Below are 19884 nucleotides of genomic sequence, written 5' to 3' on the forward strand. Positions count from 1 at the left end.
TTAAAGTTTAATAATAAATATTTTTAACTTTTGTAATATAACCAGTCCGCCTGCACTCTAAGCCCTCATAACTACTTTTTACCGTATTCGTGTTGATTATTCTCGCTCAAAAACGACAATTTATTCTCGGTACGTTCATCTCTGCAGAATGCTCAGAAATGGTCTCAGATAGCGTTTTCAGGCATCCTGCTTTCAAAATTTTATGGGGGAGGACTCCCAGACCCCCCTGCAGAACGGTTCGCGCCTGCGGCGCTAGCCGTGTGTCGGGCTCCGCCCGCCAACTCCGTCCCCCCCCCCTAAAATTTAATAAGATCTGCGGCCATGATGTAAGGTAGGCTAACAAATTTCAATTTTTAGTTCTCTTGCCGTGGGTTTATTTCGAGAAAGGGATCAAATTTGTTTTTGCATCGCTTCGCTCGGCAACAACCTCGTTTGCACCACCACCATTTTCAGAACAAACGAAAAGCAAACGAGAGAGAGAGAGGAATTTGGTTTAACGTCCACTCGACACAAACTAGGTCATTTCGGGACTAACAATATATGGTTTAATTTTATTTCAATAATTCGCTTGCGCGTAGGGTTCTTTAGCAATTGGGGGGAACTTTTATAATATATATAGACCTTGTCTGTTGTTCAATCCATTTCAAATCAGTAAATTATTGTTGAAACTAAATGATGAAATTTGCATTTTGGAGATGATCAAAAGCAAACGATTTGGTTTTTCTAAAGTTCATAGACTATGGGAAACAACTCTTATCTCTCTCTGTCTCTTATCAGGACTAAGACTAGTAATTATTTCCAAGTTATAAATAGACAATTTTTCCCTTAATTTTTTTCTCCCCTCTTCCTGCATTTTTTGGTTGACTTTTTGGTCTAGAATTGGAGAAAAGGGATCAAATTTGCAATTTCATAGCAGTTTTGGGTAATACTGATGATATTACAGCGGGGGGATAGGGGGTGTAAAGTGTCTTTCTGCAGAGCAATCATTGTGTCGGAAGTGAGAATTTCACCCCAGTCAACTTCAAATTAGCAAAAAAATCTAAATGGTCAACCCCCTACAAAATTATGATGAGGAGATTGCCAAATGTTGTCCCCATTGTGCTTATAAAGATTGGAACCAACGGAATGTTGAGCAAAAAGCTACAGTCTGTGATGTTACAGTCATTTAACATTGAAGTCAATGGGTAAATAATTGCTAGTCTGATTCCATCAATACTTTTGATTAGTAATATCTCCCATAAAATGATCCGGACACAGATCACCAAATATTCCTACGCCGTCACCACGAAACAAGGGCCAAAGCTATTTTTAGTCTTCCTCTCCCTTTTTCCCCCTTTTGCATTGCGATTTTTGTTGACTTTTTGGTGTAGAATCGAGGAAAAGTTTTTGAAAATACATTTTCTGCCAGGTTTTGGTGAATATTCATAATTTTGATGCGGAAGGATACAAGAGTTGAGAGGTTGGTTAGGTTGAAATGTAGGGCCTGAAATTGCATGTTTACTTATCTCTACTTCCAGCTTGTGTATCTCGAGTTTTTCATGAAGAACCTCATACGTGCTTTTGGGCAAGTGGTTGCCACATGTTGCTCCATCTGTGGTAGAAAGCGTTCTACCCAACGAAAATTTGGGGAAAAGTTAGAGCCGGTCTAAGTTATGAGAATTAACATTGGAGTCAATGGGGAAATATTTAGTGATCTGTGTCCATCCGGAGCCCGTAGGGCCGATAACTCTATTTGTGTGTACGTGGTAAAGTCTGGACAATGAAGACTTGTTTACAACTACGAAGTTAGTTTCAACGTTGATAAAAAGCATTTTTAAATCGACTAAAGTTTCTGTTTGTTTATAAACAAAATGGACCCAATTGAAGTAAATGAAATTCAAGGTGTTTGGTCATACCTAAAGACTGTAAGTAATAAGACTGTTTCAACTTGGTAACCTGTAAACAGTGTAATGCTAATAATATAGTAATGGCAATGTTCATAATATTTATTTTTTGGTCCATGTTAGTAACCATGTTTCTTGCGTATCTAATCACATGGAACATGTAAAATCTCTTTAAATTTAGATAAAGAGCGGACTGTTCTTGTTATAATAATTTAAAAAAAAAAAGACAATGAAAAATGACTATTGAAAATTTCAGTCAAATCGCTTTATTCGGAGCGAAGGTTTTTGACAAGAGGTAGCCTATGCTAGAACTAGAATATTATTTGATTAAGTACCGGTACGCTCGATCGTTTCTTTCTTTATTTGGTATTTATTTATAAAGACCTTTCACCATATCGGTTAGAAATCAAAACTACCTATGGACGATGTTGCACAAACATATGAAAAAGAAATAAGAATTTGAAGAACGTCATAAACAGATTTCACTGAGCTGGTCGTTCAGCCAAGATATTATTAGTATTATCACTGTTTACATGTATTATTATTGTTTCTTGTACAGTATTACTATTAGTATTAGCCATTGTCATTATATTCATTATGTATAATGTTTTGTTCATATTTGTAAAATCGTATCTTATCTTATCCACAGGAGGCTGACCTTACTATCCGTATATATATGCATACACCATGTCCAACCAGACAATATATAATAAAAAAGATCACAGGAGTCTGACCTTCTATCCGTATATATATGCATACACCATGTCCAACCAGACAATATATGTGCATATATATACGGATAGAAGGTCAGGTTCCTGTGTCTTATCTTACATAAACATCAAAAATGTTTAATTGTACTTATCTTTGCTCAACCTGTTGGGACACAAGAAATAATTAAGCTTATGCAATCAAAGAAGCATATGTAAGATTTAGATAAAGAGATGGTCGTTCTTGCTATAATAGTTTAAAAACAGCTTATAAAAAATGAACACATTGAAAATTTCAGTCAAATTACTTTATTCTTAATGAAATTAGGAATGTTTGAAGTTTTGATAAAATTTAGACTGAATAGTCTTGATTGTCAAATACCATTGCTACGATAATATTAATAAACAAAGTCTTGAATATCCATTTTAATGTTAAATTATTAAATGTTGTGAGTGCTAACCCATTTAAAATATCACAGCCATCCTGTACATGGCTTAGAGAGTTGATTATGGTCTTATCATGTCAATAAATGTCCAACTAATAATTAATATAAGAGAAAAAAGACCTGCTGTTGGCAGATTTAGCTTTTGCATAATGCATCTCTTAAACTGAGGTTAAGAATTATGTATAAAATCTGTTACATTCATGTTCGTAGGCAAGATATCAAATTCAGGGGCAAATAACTTGTTTGAAACCGATTCTTGGTCGTATAGTATATATTAAAAGAAAGGTTAGAAAGAATTTGCCAAAGAAAACTGGGATCAAAGTCCTCGACCATAGATTCTGTCAATTAGTCACAATACTACTGAAACGAAATGATGGATGGAAGATGGAGCCCCGTTTCAATAACCCTCCCTAACTTAAAGTGAGGGATAATGAGAAAGCAAGTTCATAGTTTGGTAGAAGACAATAAAAATATGCATGTTCATTACTAACAACAAAAAAATCTAATTGTAAAATATATATGAGTAGGATAGAGCAAGAAAAGTTATCCCATGATTGTCAATTATTATCACCTGCTTTTTGGGCTTCTGATTATAGATTGATTGGTCTGATAATTGGTTAAAATATTTGGGAGGATTTCATCTACTGTGTATAGTTCTAACTGTATTAACCAGACATAGTACAACTATACAAGCTTTTTATTTTGTATTTTTATGTGAGTATTAAATTTATTTATTACTGGTATATTAATTGTATGATTCAAGATTGATATGTAATGTAGCCAAAGGCTCTTGTTTTTAAATTTAAGAAAACTTTATGATGTGTACCAAATAATTAGCCTACAATACAATCCCTTCGTTCTACCCGAAAGTGACACATTAAATATCCAATCAAAAGTACTAATTCCCTATATTTGTCTATCTTTTACTATTTTTCAGTATTAGCAATATATTCAGCAGAATATATAAATGAATGGGCAGCCACTAATTATAAGTATGTTTTTGTTTCTTCTCCATAATATGTCAAAAACCTATAAGATAGATTTTATAAATATATATTTACAGTTTTTTTGGAAACAGTACCATAAATATAGCAAAAAAATATAATGAGTTTGATTTCGAGCCATGTTTGAATCTAATTTTTTGAACACTGTTAAAGGGTGTATGGCTCTTTTTTTTTAGCCTTGGAATAGACAAAAATGATTCTAAAAGCACATATATAATATGAATGTATGTAAAGTGATTTATATTCAGTTTTTGAAAAAATATTTTAATTTCTAATCATTTATGTTCGGTGAAATACATGAACAGTTCAAATTGAACAGCAGTTGTTTAATTCTGCTTAGTGCATTCTACACGTTTTTTAAAATTATTATTTTGTTGTTTGTGAATCAGCCTTTACTAATTACTTCACATTGTCTTGTAGGATATGTTTTTATTTGTTCATTACAAAATGGCACCCAAAACGTGTACTGATTATAAAATGTTAAGTGTCTTAAATATTGGATATCAGGATCCAATAGTTTCACAGCAAGATAACAACATCAATATTGATTGAAATTGATCAATATTGAATTCTAATTTGTGTTTTTAATTTCAAATATTATGGAAAATATTGAGTTAGAGACTTAGCTCCTTTAACTATACCTTACCTAAACTCTTAGTCTTAATTCTTGTTCAAAGATAATGTGAGTGGTGAACAGATTCTGGCATTTAGACAATGGTTGTGCAGTAAAACTTTTTTTCAGATATAAATTAAATAGCAGAATATATTGCAAATGTCATCATTTATTTTGAATAGATTAAACAAATGACTTTTTTATAAAAAAAAAAAACCCTCTTGTTTGTAAAATAAATTTACCATTATTACTTTATATATATATTTACAGGTTATTTTCTAAACAACAGTATTTTGATAGTAATGGAATGTTTGTATCTATAGTATATTCTTGTCCTATATTATTTAACTGTTTAGTAATTGTGGTAAGTATATATATCTTTTATAAAAATTGAAATATCTTGTAAAACCATTAATGGAACAGAATTCTATTAAAAACTTAACAGAATTACCAATATTTAAACAATCAAATAGCATTAACATCATAATGATTGGGAAAATAGCATGGATGCTGTTTTGTCTGTATATGCCGGACATGTTCTACGCAAGTTGGCAAATATCCGACCAGACATAATATGCCCATTCTGATATCAAGATATCATGTACCAGAGAAACAAGTGTTTAACAGAGAAATTAACAGATGTAAAAAGTGTTGCTTTTTTGAAAACATGTCATCAGCATTAACCTTGTGACATATTAACTTTCAAAAGCTTACCGCTCAAACTTCATGCACATGGACTAGGCAGCGAGGTCAGATTCATAACACTTTCCAATGGTGTAACACCTTTATGTAGAAATGTGTTTATCTCAGCAACTACTGAACGATTTAGTATAACTATATTATTATATGAGATTAAAATAAAGATAACTGACATTATTATTTCCCTTTAATACTCACTTCAGATTCATGATAAATCATGTTTTATAATTTCAAGACATTTGGTATTTTTCAGATTTTATGGTTGTGGAATACAGGTGTTCTGTTAAACGAAATCAAGAGAATGAAAATTAGAAAAATGGCAGCTGCTGCAAAGCAAAAAGAAGATAAAAAAGATAAATAAAATGATGTATTCCATTTATTAAAGACAATAAGATATGACAGTTAATTCTAGGAGTGATAATTTGTTCTGTATAGTGGTTGCATTTAGCGGCAGGTGTGATGAGACTGACTATGGATATACAAGTGACATTAAAATCATCAGTGCATTCCATTATTTGTAACTTTGTGAATAAGTCCATGTTCATTCATATCATCGTTTTTTGTTCAGCATCTTCATGTATCATTTGTTTTTTGTTGCAACTAGAATCTCTTACAGGTGACATGAGAATTAGTAGATACACCGGATATGATTGTATGTTTAAATTAAGCAGACTATGATTATTTAAAGACAAATCTTGTTTGATTATTTATAACAATGGAATGTTGTTTGTCTCATCAAGAGAATATATTTTTGTTGGTTTGAGATTAACATATACATGTACCTGTATATAGTAATTTTCTTTTTTCTATATTTACGTAAGGGGGTTTCAGCATACTTATTTCTTGGAAATTCCAACTGCCAGGGGATCTCTTACATGCAAAGTCAATTTTTACACGACAGCAGCATTGTCCCATCCAAGCAACAAGTAAACACACTTATTGGTCTACCTCGCATGCCCCACCCAACCGGACAAGTGGAAACCGGGTTTAAAGGATTTTCAAATCCTGAATATTGAAGAAGTTGCAAGTCCAATGTATACATATTTACACAATCACCACAATTCACCATACATAGGTCTGTGTATGACTAATCAATTCTGATAGATATGAAATGCAATCTCTAATTCCCCACTAGGAAGCCAAACACCACATTGATTGATGCAAAATCACAAATTCTTAATTGTACTATTATCTTTAATCATTGAATAAATTACATTGTTATAAAAAAATTCATGTACATATACTATTCAAAAAAAGTAGGGGATATTTGATTTTGGGGGCATAATACTAAAATATGCAAATGACTACGAAAAAAAGTCACTATAGAACCTAACAGAAGAAACATTTCCAGTTACATGTGACGCCCAAACGCACCAATAGCTACCGCATGGAATGCAGGTGATGCTTGGGATCATCATGGGGGTCCAACCCAAGATTTGCACGACTCTGACTTTGAATGTTACAGTCATTGTGGCATTGAATTCCAGGGTGGAAAGATCAGTTTAATTGTTTTAGTGACCAGAAAACAAATTTTGATATGCGTCGGCTTACCCAAAATGAAAGGTTACGTGCCCTTGGCATGCTACAGATCAGCACAACACAGGCGGTTGTGATGAATGTTTCTCAGTCTGTCATAAGCAGGCTATGGTCCAGATACCGTGATACACAATCTGTACAGGACAGACCACGCTCAGGTCGACCAAGGGCGACAACTCAAGCCCAGGATCGATTTATCCGTACCTTGGCCTTGAGAAATCGTGTCATCACAGCAAATCAGATCAGCGCTCGTCTTCAAACAGACACTGGTGTTAGAGTGAGTGGCCAGACGATTCGGAATCGACTGCATAGGGGTCACCTTCGCGCCCGACGTCCTCGCGTAATCCCTTGTTTGAGAGATCATCACATTCAGGCAAGACGTCGTTGGTGTAGGGATCGTCAACACTGGGATAATCGACGCTGGAGCAATGTGATGTTTTCAGATGAGTCAAGGTTCACTGTTGATTTTTTGGACAGACGTAGGAAGGTGTGGCGTCGTCGAAACGAGCGCTTCCAAGACGTTAACATCATCAGACATGATCGATTTGGGGGTGGTTCTGTTATGGTGTGGGGAGGCATCACTGTTGCTGGAAGAACGGCTTTACATGTTGTTGCAGGGCGTGTTACAGGCCAGTACTACCGGGACAACATCTTGGCAGTGAATGTTGTGCCGTTCGCACGACGTCATGGCCGCCGTTTCATCTTCCAGGATGACAACGCAAGATTTCACAGGGCCAGGATCGTTACAGGTTACCTCCAACAACAGAACATCACCACATTACCTTGGCCAGCACTGAGTCCCGACCTCTCCCCCATCGAGCATGTCTGGGACATGCTTGGACAGAGGTTACGTCAACAACGTCCTGCCAATGTCCAAGAACTTGCTGCTGCGTTGCAACAGGAATGGGACAATCTGGACCAAAATAACCTTAGACGTCTCATTAGGAGTATGCCACGTCGGATCAATGCTTGTTTGGCAAACAGAGGAGGATTTACCCGTTACTGACTTGGTTGTGATGCTGTGGTAACTTTGCTGTTTGACCCCGGGTATCATTTTACCCTTATAATGGTCAGTCTGTGCCTTACTTAGTCTAACGATCATTTGGAATAAATCGATGAATGTGAACTTCATTTCATTTTGTCATTTGTTTCTTCGTCAGTTTCATTAGGTGACTTTAATAACACTTAAAAATCAAATATCCCCTACTTTTTTTGAATAGTATATATATTAAGTTTTATTAAACGCCCACATTTTCGTCGGTCTGTAAGAGTTCTTGTCAGATTTGATCAAATTCACAGGGATTGTATGTGATTGTTTATTTGGAGTAGGATGTTAACCCCCATTTCATTTCATTTTGTTTATTTGGTCAGCAGCGAGAACCCTGTCACCGTAGATGAAACATGTTGCTTGTCAATGAATGTAATACAGGAAAAAGTTATTAATATAAATTTTTTCAACTTTGTTCAATAGTGCATAAGGGATAACCCTGTCAGAGTTTAAAATTTTCATAAACTATTAACACTCATTTACATTCAAATTGATGAAATCTTGACAACATTCTGAAAATAATTTTATTTCAATAATTCGCTTGCGCGTAGGGGTCTTTAGCAGTGGGAGGACCCGGAGAAAACCTATGAGGTTGGCCAGGCGACCCTACTCCTTGTCACGTACAACCGGGGAATCAAAACCACACCAGTTGACTCAATGATAAACCTAACCATTTGGCCCTGATTTTTGATAACTTGAACAGCTAAATCCATGATAAAAATATTTGCATACTAAAGGTTAGCCAGTTGTACTTGCAGACAAGAATGTGATGATTATTACAGATGTTATTGATTCTGACATTCTTTTATTGCTTTCAGGGACTGTCATGAAAAAAGCTGCAGTTAAACCGGATTTCGTTAACGATGTTCCAGAAATATTGGGAAAAAAATGGCCCCAAATCTTACATCAGGTCATTACTTTATCCTGATACACAAATCAGAAGAAATGCAAGCAGAGAGAGAGAAATGGGGTTTAACGTCCACTCAACACAAACTAGGACATTTTGGGACTAACATATGTTTCATTTTTATTTAAATAATTCACTTGTGCGTGGGGAAAACCCACAGGGTTGGACAGGCAACCCTACTCCTTGTCACGTACTTCCAGGGAATCAAAACCACGACAATGATAGACCTTATGATACAATGCACACGCACTAACTAACATCCAACCCCCAAGAAAACGTAGACAGATGGACTGACAGATCGGTGCTATATGACAGTATACAACTACATTAACATGTGGGCGTATAAAATTGGTTACATTAATTATACACTAACATGTGGGCGTATAAAATTGGTTACATTAATTATACATAACAAATTCATGATTATAATCCTGCATAAGATTTAGTCATTGAAAATATGATTGACCACAAATGTTAAAAGAATCAGGAGTAATACATGTATTACTTACTCCATTAAAGATGAATTATTCAAGATCTAAATTTGACTAACACACTATGGTTTGGCCTCAAATGTTATATAATCATTAATTAGATATTTATTTACATGCCAGATGGTTTTGATTTTCAATAGATTTAAATACGATTGGCAGTTTATGATTTAATATGAAAATGGATAATCAAGATAATCAAGACTACACTATTCTGCAAATGACAATAACGCCGCTAAGAATGAAGTAATTTGAATCAAATTCGCAACATATTCCCTTTTCATTATCTATTTTTTAATTATTATTACTGTCAGCTTTTTATCTCTTACATAATTAATCTTTAAAAAGAGATTGTGTCAAACTTAACAATAATATAATCAACAATGAGTAATTAGTTGATGGGGTCATCAATGTCGTTGATAAAGCTATTTGATAAACTAATGTCTTACCTATATATTAAAATTACCAGAAGCCATCTATTTTAGCAGGATACAGTGGGACACATTAATCTCAATACATATTATAGTGTCAATCTACTTCAGGTGACATTAGTTTCATGACACATATCTGTCAACCCTCATCATGTCGCATACATTTTGTGATACATAAATTTAATGATATACAGTAATCACTACCCAAGCAATCTCATTTTAACAAATCTGTTGATACATGTATATAGATGGGGAATATGATATAACCCCCATGGTCTGTTAGCCCTGATGGGGTTAACTACAGAGATCTGTCAGCCTGGCGGGGTTAAATACAGATGATCTGTTACCTGATGGGGTTAAATACAGATAATCAGTTTTCAAATATAGATGATCCGTTAACCTGATGGTTTCAAATACAGATGATCTGTTAGCCTGATGGGGTTCACTACAGACAATAAAAATTAAACTTGAATCTCAAGGTAATGATACAAGACATAGAACTGTCGTGTAAGCATGATATAATTTAGGTGGATGTCGAGTTAAATATCGTCTGGAATCATTCACAAAGTCATGTAATTCTGTTCCATCAATTTCTTTAGAAACAATTGGAGGCAGTGGATATTTAAAGCCTACTTCACCATTACCAAATAGTCCTAGTAATGGGGTTTTAGGAAAAAATTTTCTAAACATCATTGATTCAACATCTGCCTCCCCATAATGATTTTCACCACGACCAACACAAGCAAACATAAAGGCAAATGATCTTTCTTCTGGTAAGTCGTGTGACTTGAGTTCTTTCATACATGCCTCTACATCTGTTTTATCACAAACATCATCTCTGATTATAATGGATGCTATTTTAACCGTTTCTCCACATAAAGCCACACAGCATATTGTTGGTAAATCATGTCTGAAAATCACAAATGTTTTTAAAATTATGGCCCGAAAAGCAAACTGTAAAAAAAGTACAATATAAATCTTAGCTATGTGACCTACCTTCAAAAAGAGAGAGAAAGTTTAACATCCACTGAACATAAATTAGGTCATTTCAGGAATAACATATCGTACAAATTTATTTCAATCATTCGCTTGCCTGTATGCATCTTTAACAGTGGGGAGGAAACTGAAGGACTCTACTCCTCGTCAGATATAAGCTGGAGTTGGAAACCATGCCACTTGACAGAAATGAAATTGGGTTTAACGTCCTACTGTTCTGCTCCGATTGGGCTAATGAAGATGTACTCACTGACAGACCGTAAGATCTAAAGTGCATGCGTTAGATCACTCGACCCCAACAAAGTAAATATTTCCATAATTATATTATAAATACATTTTATGAAATTAATTTATAATAGTAAGTTATTGGGTTTAAAGTAACATTATCCAGTTTGTGTAACAAATTGAATTGTATTTCACTTTATGGAATGTATTTTTATTTTTTCAGGGCATGTTACTATTGGCTTTATAACCTACATGGTAGTAGGTAATCTATGGTTCAGCATCAGTGACTTGTAACTGCTTTTACAGAATTGTTAAATTTGTAACTCAGTGATATAATACTTATATTTATATAAACTTTTTAAAACATCTTGTGTTATCATTTCCTCTCACTCTATCCCGAACACTGAAAGCAGTGAATCTAAAGCGCTACATATAGCTGTGACACTTACTGGAAGGGACCCTCCAGTCATTGGTCTCCAACAGTCACCTTTTCATTTTTTGTTATATACAGAAGCAAAACAGAATTTGAAAGGTACATGTATGTAAATTAATAAATAATAAATGGCTTAAGCTACTGAATAAGCACAAATATACGTATTTGTTATCAAATGTACTATTTTTGTCTTTTCAAAGGATCTGGTTGAGCATGAGCAGTACTTCATATCACCATGTAGCCATTGAGAATGCTACTTGATAATCAAGAATATGTAAAGTTATCGTCTGTCAATCAAACGAGACGGTGCAGAGACAGCTGATGCCTATTTCTAGTCCAAATTTCCAACAGTAATAACTAAGTTCAAACTAAAGTAATTTGATTGAAACTTTCATTATTTTATTTTTTTATCATCTATTTTTGAATTGTTAGCAAGAATGACCAACTCTTTATTAAACTCTAAACTTACTTATGATTGATGTCATGTAACAATGAAGGAAAAACTAAGGAATCAACAAATCCACCAGCTATTAATGGTTGATTATATTCTTTATATAAAGCAAAACCCAACTCTTGTGGACAGGTAACATCATCTGAGAAGAACAACACTGATTTAACTGTTTCTTCAGGTGGAATAAAATTAGAAAATGATGTTTCTTCATTAGAGTTCCATAGTTCTCCTAATTTAGTTCCTTGTTTAACATCAAGTTGTATTGAGTGGAAAGAAAAAGTACTTTGTTTAGCAAAACATATAAAAGATAGAGCACACTTGTTTTCAAATTCTTTGGTTTTCCTCAAACTTGAACTTGTTCCTGAAATGATAAATTATTCATATATAGCAAGGTTGTGGAATCCCTTCCTAAGTCTGAATATCAAACATGGATTAGTACAGAAAAGATATATAAATATAGACATATACATGTATATACTGAATTCCATCAAATTCTCCCAAAATGGTTAAAAGTGGGCAGGTCTGACTGGCAGAAATGCACTTTCTTTCCACGAATCTAAGTCACATGACCAAATAGGCTATTCTATTCTGATGTTTCTTTTATTTCACAGACATGTTTTTCGTAATAAATACCGGCTTTCGTTTTGTGGGATCGATGGCGATGTCAGCTGTAGAGGAATACAACGTTGATATATGTTGTATTTATAATCATCTATGACAGTACTGCACAGTTTATACAATGCGACAAATTTCTATAATTTATATTTCGTGAATCATTATATTAACGGTTGTGGTAAGAAAGAATTGAGATCATTTATTATGCTGAGTATCACATCAAGCTTGATTTTCAATATTTATTTTTTACTTTTACAAAAATAATGCAACCTTACATGTTTACAGTTTAGGGGGAGGGGGGAATTCTCATCACACCATTTTTGGTACGATTTTTTTATTCTGAAAATATCAAAAAATCGGCATGTAGCCCTATTGAAAGCTGAAAGAATTACTATATTGTCGGCAACCATACATGGCCATGGATAGTTAAAAATCAGTCACGAATGCTAAATTCTAAAAGTCGGAAGCCATGGTCACCGAGGCCAATGGCAGCTTCGAGTGCTGTTAAATCAAGCATGATTGAATACAGTAAGGTTCAACTGTTCTAAATCGTAATTAACCACAAAGTAGGTCAACTAATTTCCAGCTAATATTTCAGAATTATGGAAAACTGTATCAGGTAGACAGATGCCGAGAAGGGCTGGAAACTTTTGACCCCTCTGGTTATAGTGCTATGGGACAAATAAAACTTTTCGTTCAACATTAAAGTTCATGTATTTGTTTTTGTTAAATTATAAGGCTATTTCTCACCTATAATACCGTCTGCTGCAACGGCTGTAGTCTGACATGATCTGGGGAGCAAATTCTGAAAGAACTCAGATACATCCGAACATTCCTTTTGTATTTTTCTCTTGGATCTAGATTTAGTTGAAACAGTAGCTGATGTACAGGTTGTATCTAACAGAACACTAGTATAATACACCAACATTGTCTCTGGTTCAATTGGTAAGTTCTAAAATTAATTAAAAAACACTATCAAGCAACCACTCTTACATGTACTTTATATAAGAAGGAAAGTGGAAGTGATGTGTGCGTCTGAATGGTTAACAAGGGTTGTCACATATTTAATCTTTTGTAGGTACATGTAATGGGGGAATTTACAAGATAATTTCATACAGGTCAGATTACAATTTTCATCCTTTGAGGGTTCACAAGGTGCAACAAAATGAAACACGGGCCTTAACTCTGGAAGTAATATGAGGTTCGACAGTCTTCTTTGTTTCACTAATTATAATGCATATAAATTTCATACATATCAGATGATAACTGTGGGCATATAATAAAATGGAGTTTTATAGCAGGTCAGCTCCAATTGGCTATATTACACCTACTTAAAGTAGCTAAGTCTGTAACTCAATATCATCCAAAGTCTTTGACATTGAAAACACGAATTATTTGTCAATTTAAATCAACATTGATGTTGTGATCTTACCGGGAAAAGATGGGCTTCTGATATCCAATATTTAAGACAAAATAAACATTTTACCATTGGTACACGATTTGAGCATAGATACAGTTACATCCAGAAAATAAGATAGTAAGTTTATACAAAATATGAGACAAATCTGCAGGTCTCATGAATACAGGTTAATCCTGATTATCTCCCTTTATTGCTGAGGCCCTAAACTTTTACTGCTCATCAAAGAGTGCCACAGTTTTCTAAGTAAATACATACACCAATATGACCATCCTACCAGTACCAGAGTTTTGGGGTTGTTTTTTTTACAATATTTTATTCTGAAACGGATCGAGGAAAAGGCATAGCCTATGACTCATTTACAGTAGGGTAGAAGTGTCTTGTTTGTATGAAACTTAATTCTTGAAACTGGAATCGTTTGTTCACTAATCCTGCGCTATGAATGTTCCACCCAATCTCTCCCAGGTTTTCAAAAACTATTCTAGTATTTCTAGTCTAAGGTTATTTTGAATGGTAAGAGTGATAGAACCTGCAGTGGTATGTATGGGATGAAGCTTGAAGAAATCCACAATATATAACATCCGGACAGATAATTTGGGATGGATGTACCACTGTTGTCACTATGGTCTTTCAAAATAACAAGGAGAAGTATGACAATAAACCCCATTTCAATTCACGGTGACATCCTCAATGATTAAAGAAATAAAATATGAATATTTGGTACCTCAATAGTTAATTGTATTGATTCAAGTAATAGTTTCTGACTATCTGGGCTCTCTTCTTCACCTTCAAAATAATTCCAATAATATGGACATCTTAATTTTTTTATCTTCTGTACTGCATCATTCCATATTTTACAAACTCTAGAAATAGAAAAATAACATGTGCTGTAGAGACATATTGTTAGTTGTTTTTTTTTTACATTAAAATTCTTTTAGCTTGCCAAAATATTAGAACTTAATCTGTTTATGTGGGGAGTGAGATCTTTGGGTGATCATGGTCGACCACAAAATGATCAGCAGTAAATATTCACTTCGGTTGCTACTGTCACTGAGAGGGATGACATTGAGGTGAGTTATTAGCTCTCATTAACTTTTTTTCTTCAGCAAATTAAGTTCTTAAACAATTTATTATATTATTCAGAAAAAAAGAAAGGTGTTGCATATATCCATCTGGATAAAAAAAATTCCTGTATAGTGTAAATGCATACATAAAATAGTATGTGATGTGTAAAATGTGTAAAAAGTAGTAATTCTGCATACATGTAGTTTCACCTTCCAAACTCATTTTGTTCCTCTTTCAAATAAGATAATGTTATACTATTATGACTAATTAAACATACACTGCCTCCTGCAAAATGTATCTGCTAAGCATTCTTTTCTTTTTCGCTATCGCTGAACATTTCATTCATACTACATGCAGGTTACGATGTATTATGTCTGTGCACCACTTTGAATAACAGAGGCGAGCTGCTAGAAAAGGAACTATGTAGTACCCGTCCTGGGCGTCCTCAACTGGAGACGTGCAGAGTTGAGAATTGCGGTACCTTATCTTGGTTAGGGATAGTATCTTAAATTAGATTCACATTACAACAAATGGTGACTTTTGTAGGCCTAACCTAAACATAGCCTAATTTATTATTGGGGACAAATTATGACAAAAAGTGTGAAAATTATTTATCCTATGGTTTAAAACACACTGCAATACATGATAGGCCTAATTAAAAGGCAAACACTCAGCAAAGAAGTCAATGTTTTTGCAGTCTAAGTCTAATGTACGTGGACGTGAAAATCATAATCATTCGTTGATTATTTGTCAAATTTGTGAATGATGAGTAAGCATATACCTCGCACAACTATTCAAAGACTTCACTGGCAATCCTATTAATATTTGCTTCAGAATCTGAGAGAAATTAGTAAGAACATAACACGATCTATCCTCAATGTCAGTTGCTGTACTACCGTGAAAGTTATTTATTTTGTTCATTTTCATTTTCTTTGATCTGCCAGCCGCCATTGCTCTGGAAAATGTATCAAAACTAATATTCTTGCTGGACGTGGATCCTACATAATACGTTATGTTTTCTTTTAAAAAAAACCTCACCTATTTGCGGAGTTTTCCAATTAAAACTATAATCTTAGTGCCAATCAATGAAATTAAATTTAGCCTAATAAATCTAAATTTGATGCAAACATTATCGTGGATAATTTAATACAGACCCAAAATCTTTTAAAAAGGGCGACAACAAAGACAGGTATATCTAAATTTTGTAAGTGGATCTTACCTATTTTAACTCGACGGAACTACCTTGTTGAACGTTGTCGCCCGCACTCGGCGAAAGTGTAGAGATGGGGTTGAAGGAGGCACACCAATTTATAAGAAAACAGTTCATGTAATATTGAAGACTAGCATTCACACCTTGTGCTATTCTAATTTATAAACCACAATTCGTTGAAATTATGAACCTTAGAAATCCAAAATAGAAAAGAAAAAAAAAACGAAAATAAAAGTCGTGTTTACGGTTATCCGCCCAACCCTACGTTAGTATGTATGGTGGGTGAAAGCGTCCATTTAGATCGTCGTGTTTCTAGATACAACGCGAGAGTCGGCGTTAAGCCAGCACGACGAAAAGGGCAACGATAGTCGACTTTTTAGTCGCACTGGCTTAACGGCAACCCGCCGAAAAGATCGCCGAAAAAAAAGCTCCGATTACTTTATGATATCGGCGCCTTTTTCGGCGACCTTTCCGTCACTCTGGCTTAACGGGGACTCTCGTCTCGGAAGTTGAAAGTTGATCCCTGCATTGGCCGAGAAAGTTCATTCAGATTTTTCGGCGTGGTTTCCCCCTTGTCAGTGATGCAGGATGGAGGGCCTGACAAGGACAGCTGTCTAGTCGTTCGGGAGGGACGAAAAACCGAGGCCCCGTGTACACATTGGCGTGCACGTACAAGATCCCTTGACAGTTGGTATTCGATATAAGAGTAGGCCGTAGTGCCGCTGCCAGGGCAAAATTTCCCTCATAGCACACTGCATGGCGTATGCCCGTCTTCATTAGTCCAGTTTAGAAGCAGAACAGTAGGACGTTAAACCCCATTTCATTTCATTTTCATTTCATATTGTACTTCTTGTTAGAAAATAAGAATAAAATTGTGACCTGATCTAGAGGTTCCACAAGCTAAAAACGAAATTATTCGTACTATCAGGGGCCATAATCCAAGAAGTTACGTTCCGATATGCGCGAATATCGAAATGGACCAAGGAATATAAACATATTTTAAGTTTCAACAAAATCGAGAAAAAAGGGTCCACAACCTTGGTATTTCATATTTTTACATGTTTGTGTAGTATACAATACCTCATACGACACGGTACCTTATACGGTTATATATCTCAAAGTGTTGATTCGCTGAGGCTGTGCAATCGGAAAATTCCATATTCATTATTGATTTCAAAATGAAGTCGTGCTCGTGACAAAAGCTATGTATGAAAAGTTAACGTTTATCTTCTCATTAGTTCATTTTTACATATTTGTGTAGTATACAATACCTGATACGACACGGTACCTTATGTATGGTTTAATGGTCGAGAGCGAGACATTAAGTAATATATTGATACTACACGAGGCGTTAGCCGAGTGTTGTTTCAATATATTACGCAATGTCTTACACTCGAGACCATTAAACAACTTAAAATACAGACACTGTCCCGCACATGCTTTTCAATGAAATACGCCACACGAGTCCAATATTTCATCTAGTGTAGATAATGTACGATTGGCAAGTCGCCCGTACATTATTGAAAAATAATGGTACGCCAACATCAAAGGATGACGTCACACCAGTATTTTAAACGGTAATATAACTCAAAGCGTTGATTCGCTGAGGCTATGCCATTGGAAAATTCCATATTCGCTATGGATTTCAAAGGGAAGCCGTGCTCGTGACAAAAGTTATGTATGAAAAGTTAACAGGTGATTAATAGTTAATAATAGATTAAAATACAACGACATTTACCTGAACTATAGCAGAAAGCGGAGTTTAATTGAAAGGATGTAGCAACATGGGTCGTCTGTCAGACGTGGAAAGCGGACACGTACTACTACTAAACCCAGTCGCCACATCCGGCGTATGACCCATGTATCTTTACTTACTATATATTTTGGAACAGCCTTCTTATCGTCTAGTATTTTCAATTTTTTTTTTTTTACCCAATTGAGAATATTTCCACCAAATTTCTTTTGGATACTGGTTCTACGGCTTTTAGATTCCTTCCAGGGTACTTGATCTTTTGGTCGTGTACACCAAATCAAATATGTAACGATATGCTATGAGACTGCTTCTTTCCCTTATAGGTCGATTCCGAGTCACGGCAAACAAATCAAATATGTAGCACCCTGGGTCTTTTGTCAGAAAGCGGATACGCACTAAAACCGATCGCCACATCCGGCGTATGATCCATGCATTCTTTTTTTACTATAGGCTATATATCTTAATAGCCTTGTGATCGTCCAGTATTTTCAATTGTCTTCTTTGCTTCCTTTTCACGTTGTGTATTTTCTTCTTCTTATCTAAGTAGTTAAGACGTTTATCTTCTCATTAGTTAAGACGTTTGTCTTACCAGGAATAACAATGCAGCAGTTCATTTTTACATTTTATATATCAAGCTGGATACATATTGTACAATGCATAATAGATTACAATAAAGTCATTCTCTCAATTCCAATCCACCCGACTCGCTGGGGCGAGTCTGCTGATAGAAATTGCTACATCATATGTTCTAGGAACTCAAATAGTATTCTCTCCGAAATCCAACGATATCTAAATCTTAAATTGTTGGTTTGGGCTTTTTAACAGATTTGCTTACGTCATGACTTAAGATTCTGCAAATAATGAATTTGATTGGATGGTTACAGTGTATGATGCAGTTAGTAAATATCCACTCACGTGTTAAACATGATATTCTGATTCCCACCGAACCAGCTATGTTTACCAAATTATAACTCTTTTTATGTGTAAATCCGTCACTCATTATTTGAACGATTTCTATACAATGTCTGTATATGAACCCAATAATTAGTTAAAGATACAATATGGTCGCAAAGACCATAGTACTACAAGGACGGCTTTAGTTCAGGGGATATTAAAGATACGTTATGGGAGATTAGATAAAGAGCTGGCATTTCTCACTATAATAGTTAAAATCTAGATACTGTAACGGGAATTTGCAGAAAATAATTTCAGTCAAATTGATCCACTATGAACCGAGATTTTAGCGATTGAATTTTCCGCCTAAACTCGATCATCATTACTAAAGTCGGTATGATAAACACATAGTCTCGATTATCCATTTAATGTTTAAATTATGAATGGAAGTCTAACAGCAAATCGGAACCTAATCCAATAAACATCGCAGGCTAGCGATGCCATCGAGAGTTATGGTCTGGATAAGCTAATTAATGTCTAATTAATAATTTAGATAACATTTCAGGCCTAACGAAAGACCTGCAATAGGCAGATTTAGCTCTTGCATAATGTATGTTTAAAGATATTCAAGAGCGAATTTCAAGGCCCGTAAAATGTCAGCAATTGTGTTCAATCGTAGCTGTGATTAAATACAGTAAATGTTTATCCAAAGGACTCTTGTGTTTATCTTAATAATATCCATTGCTTTCATCAGAGCCATAGCACCACTGCATCGGTGTAGTGGAGACGTTACATGAAAGATACATTACGTGGAGCTAAATCTGCCTAATGCAGATATTTCGTTTTACCTCAGATGTTATATAAATAATTAATTATTCACATGGCAATCCCATAATCAACTCTCTAGACAATCGGATGTTTTTATTTCCCATGGATTTCAACACGATTGGTAGTTCAAAGTAATGGCGCCCCCGAAGTACTGTGTTTACAAGACATTTAGTTCCATTCAGTTCGCTTGTTTTTCTCTCGAATTCTTGGATTACTATACACAGACGCCATTTGT

General features: G+C 34.8%; 2 protein-coding genes across 2 annotated transcripts; one reads left to right on the forward strand and one right to left on the reverse strand.

Annotated features, from left to right (window-relative positions):
* Positions 1 to 1475: 1475 nt before the first annotated feature.
* Positions 1476 to 6892, forward strand: LOC126817319 (transmembrane protein 18). Its single transcript, XM_050544182.2, has 5 exons — positions 1476 to 1904; positions 3633 to 3750; positions 3974 to 4028; positions 4924 to 5017; positions 5606 to 6892. The coding sequence occupies exons 1-5, from the start codon at positions 1851 to 1853 to the stop codon at positions 5711 to 5713; spliced, it is 429 nt and encodes a 142-aa protein (XP_050400139.2). The 5' UTR covers positions 1476 to 1850; the 3' UTR covers positions 5714 to 6892.
* A 353-nt stretch (positions 6893 to 7245) lies between these two features.
* On the reverse strand, positions 7246 to 15915 carry LOC126817318 (F-box only protein 22). The gene is made up of 5 exons (XM_050544181.2): positions 15746 to 15915; positions 14624 to 14762; positions 13233 to 13434; positions 11886 to 12228; positions 7246 to 10672 (listed from the first exon to the last, which is right to left on the reverse strand). The coding sequence occupies exons 1-5, from the start codon at positions 15913 to 15915 to the stop codon at positions 10237 to 10239; spliced, it is 1290 nt and encodes a 429-aa protein (XP_050400138.2). The 3' UTR covers positions 7246 to 10236.
* Positions 15916 to 19884: the final 3969 nt, after the last annotated feature.

The sequence above is a fragment of the Patella vulgata genome, chromosome 4 (assembly GCF_932274485.2).
Source record: "Patella vulgata chromosome 4, xgPatVulg1.2, whole genome shotgun sequence".
Classification (NCBI taxonomy): domain Eukaryota; kingdom Metazoa; phylum Mollusca; class Gastropoda; family Patellidae; genus Patella; species Patella vulgata.

Bases quoted from the DNA above. Each gene is read 5' to 3' on its own strand.
- LOC126817319 (XM_050544182.2), top strand. From the start codon at position 1,851: ATGGACCCAATTGAAGTAAATGAAATTCAAGGTGTTTGGTCATACCTA. The intron at 1,905-3,632 runs GTAAGTAATAAG...TTCTGATTATAG, and splicing joins TTTGGTCATACCTAAAGACT to ATTGATTGGTCTGATAATTG. The intron at 5,018-5,605 runs GTAAGTATATAT...GGTATTTTTCAG, and splicing joins TTAACTGTTTAGTAATTGTG to ATTTTATGGTTGTGGAATAC.
- LOC126817318 (XM_050544181.2), bottom strand. From the start codon at position 15,915: ATGGCGGCTGGCAGATCAAAGAAAATGAAAATGAACAAAATAAATAAC. The intron at 13,435-14,623 runs GTACCAAATATT...AATTAATTTTAG, and splicing joins CAATACAATTAACTATTGAG to AACTTACCAATTGAACCAGA. The intron at 10,673-11,885 runs GTAAGTTTAGAG...TGTGATTTTCAG, and splicing joins TTACATGACATCAATCATAA to ACATGATTTACCAACAATAT.